Raw genomic sequence first — 2,694 nt, 5'->3', positions numbered from 1 at the left:
CCATTGATACAGGCGACCATTGAGTTGTGACTTAGTCAGGTGGAGAATCTGTGTTGTGATACCTGCAAGCGTGGAAGCCAGCCCGCCTGCTTGGAGTACCAGAGAGAGCGAAAGATGGAGGTAGACGGCCGAGTATTGAACAGGCTACAGTTCTATCGATTCCTGGAGTCTCCGATGAACACACGGTAGTAGCTGGTGGTGAGCCTGTGGGTAGACAGGCCGGGAGGGACGGGGGCTCGTTGGAGTTAGTGACGTCTCTCTCAGCTACCGCAGCCTTCTACACCAACACCACCACGACTGATTCAACTGTCACCTTTGACAGATTTGAGAAAGTGAAAACTGGCGGGAAGCTCGTGCTGTGATAAAAGCGTTTAACTTCCAGTAACAACGCGCCCATGTTGCCGGCCTTCGCCACTCACTCGACTGTTTCCTCTATCACAAGGTGTTTGGAATTCTTGGGATAAAGTGTGTTTTGTTACTTCGGATTCATACTTACAAAGTTCTGTGCTTGATATTCTTTTACTTATGGAATTTCTGGATCGTGCATGTACCCATCCCGCACGTGGGTCGTGAGTGATATGGCGTCCACGTTGGGGTCTCCGACAGTCGACTACAACGACAGCACTTCAACGTCAAGTGTGGACAACATCACGAATACGACCTCACAGACACAGACCAAGGAGTCCAGTTACGAGGTGTGGCTGCAAGTACTCATCTCCCTCATCTTGAGTTGCATGATCGTCGGCACAGTGATCGGCAACTCGCTCGTGTGCATCGCGGTGGGCATTGTGAAGCGCCTGCAAACACCCTCCAACCTTCTGATTGTGTCCCTTGCGACGGCGGACCTGCTGGTTGCCATCCTCGTCATGCCACTCTCGTTGTACACGGAGATTCGAACGAAATGGCGTCTCGGAGAAGCTGTCTGTGACATGTGGACATCCCTGGACGTGCTCCTGTGTACAGCATCTATACTTAATCTCTGTATGATCAGTGTGGATCGTTATTTCGTCATCACCAGACCATTACAGTATGCCATGAAACGGACCCCCAAACGCATGGGAATAATGATAGCCGTTGTATGGGTGGCCTCAGCTCTGATATCTATCCCCCCAATTTTCGGCTGGAAGGCCGACAGGGGTGATTTTGACTGTTATATTAGTAACGAACTAGGGTATCAGATCTATGCAACTCTGGGTGCCTTTTACTTGCCTCTAACTGTGATGATCGTGGTCTATTATAAAATCTGGCGAGTGTCATCTCGGATAGCAAAGGCCGAGCAAAGGTCACATATTGGCAACATAGACCGGCCACCCGAGTTCCAAGTGGGTCGGCCATCGAGAGACAGTGGTGACAGCCACATTCTACCCAATGGCTCAATCAAAGATTCGAACGTACTATCGTCAGAGGACGATACTACGAAAGAGAACCTTTTAAAGAGAAATTCCATTAAACGTCGTCGGTTCACAATCAAGTCAATAATACCATCAAAACAACGTATGTCCACTTCGAAGGAGCGTAAAGCTACCAAAACTCTAGGTATTATTATGGGTTGTTTCACGGCTTGCTGGCTCCCGTTCTTCATACTTGCCGTAGTGCAAGCCGTCTGTTTTAAGGTGTATGGATCATCATTTGACCAGGTACCACCATGGGTCTCCTCAGTGCTCATGTGGTTGGGTTATGCGAATTCCTTCTTGAATCCTGTAATATATGCTCGATTCAACCGTGAATTTAGGACTCCCTTTAAGGAAATATTGTGTTGTAGATGTCGTGGAATAAACGTTCGAATGCGTTCCGAGAGCTATGTGGAGCAGTATGGTGCCGATCACGCTGTCAAAGACAGTTTGAGACCCCCAGCGGAAACAATGGTGCGTTATAACAGTCATGGGCAGACCCTGGTTCAGATTGGGAACGGATCGCCTAATAGCCAAGGGGAGTCTAAGATATAGTAATGCAGTGATATTGTGTTAATGGATTTTTCCCTAAGGCCACGTGGTTTGCACGTGCAAATGTGATATATGATATCACGTGACGTGACGTCCAGTGCGAGCTGACGTCACGTGGCTGTACATGTATAGGGTGAGAATCAACAAGCAAATGTGATTTGTGAATTACTTTGGCTGATCTCAACGGCTGCTGAAACTGCACTTGGATGGAGTAACATTGATCAGATGCCACTTCCATAACCCGTTGTCGTCACTGTGGTTACTTTTCGTCTCACTTGCCAAATTGAAGGATTCCAAATCCTTGTAAAAATGAAGTTATGTTGTTGTAGTGTTCCTGCTTGGGAGGTGATATTCGTGGTCAACAGAAACAACCGTGGTACTGCCGACGTCCACGCACCACTGGCCACGAGAGAGGTCCCGGCTGTAATACAGTGGGCAGTGAGCCTCGCCTGCTGTCCGGGATCAGGAATATTAAAACACTTAAAACACGAACTAGAATGATATAGCTGCTCAGTTTTCTCACACTGGGTAGGTCCCCCTCCCCTTCCCTCATTCCCCGCCAAAGTGCGGTGTCGTCTGCCGACCTGCCTTGCCAACTGTTGCTCTTAGCCTTAAACAGTCCTCTATGTGTAGAAACTTCTGTGCAATGCTTTGTAATGATTGTCTATGGAATGCGGATTTAGGCGTTCTGTTGTAAAATGCCCGTATCGCTTCTTTCTAGAGATGCACCTTCACGGATCGCATGAGCTGG

General features: G+C 48.4%; 1 protein-coding gene across 1 annotated transcript; it reads left to right on the top strand.

Moving 5' to 3' along the window:
* Positions 1 to 457: 457 nt before the first annotated feature.
* LOC137265146 (5-hydroxytryptamine receptor 1F-like) lies at positions 458 to 2,035 on the top strand. Its single transcript, XM_067800465.1, has one exon. The coding sequence runs from the start codon at positions 546 to 548 to the stop codon at positions 1,944 to 1,946; it is 1,401 nt and encodes a 466-aa protein (XP_067656566.1). The 5' UTR covers positions 458 to 545; the 3' UTR covers positions 1,947 to 2,035.
* The last annotated feature ends 659 nt before the right edge of the window (positions 2,036 to 2,694 follow it).

Source organism: Haliotis asinina, chromosome 15 (assembly GCF_037392515.1).
Source record: "Haliotis asinina isolate JCU_RB_2024 chromosome 15, JCU_Hal_asi_v2, whole genome shotgun sequence".
NCBI classification, from domain to species: Eukaryota; Metazoa; Mollusca; class Gastropoda; order Lepetellida; family Haliotidae; genus Haliotis; species Haliotis asinina.
The sequence above is the reverse complement of the archived record's forward strand: the minus strand, read 5'-3'. Positions and strand labels throughout refer to the sequence as shown.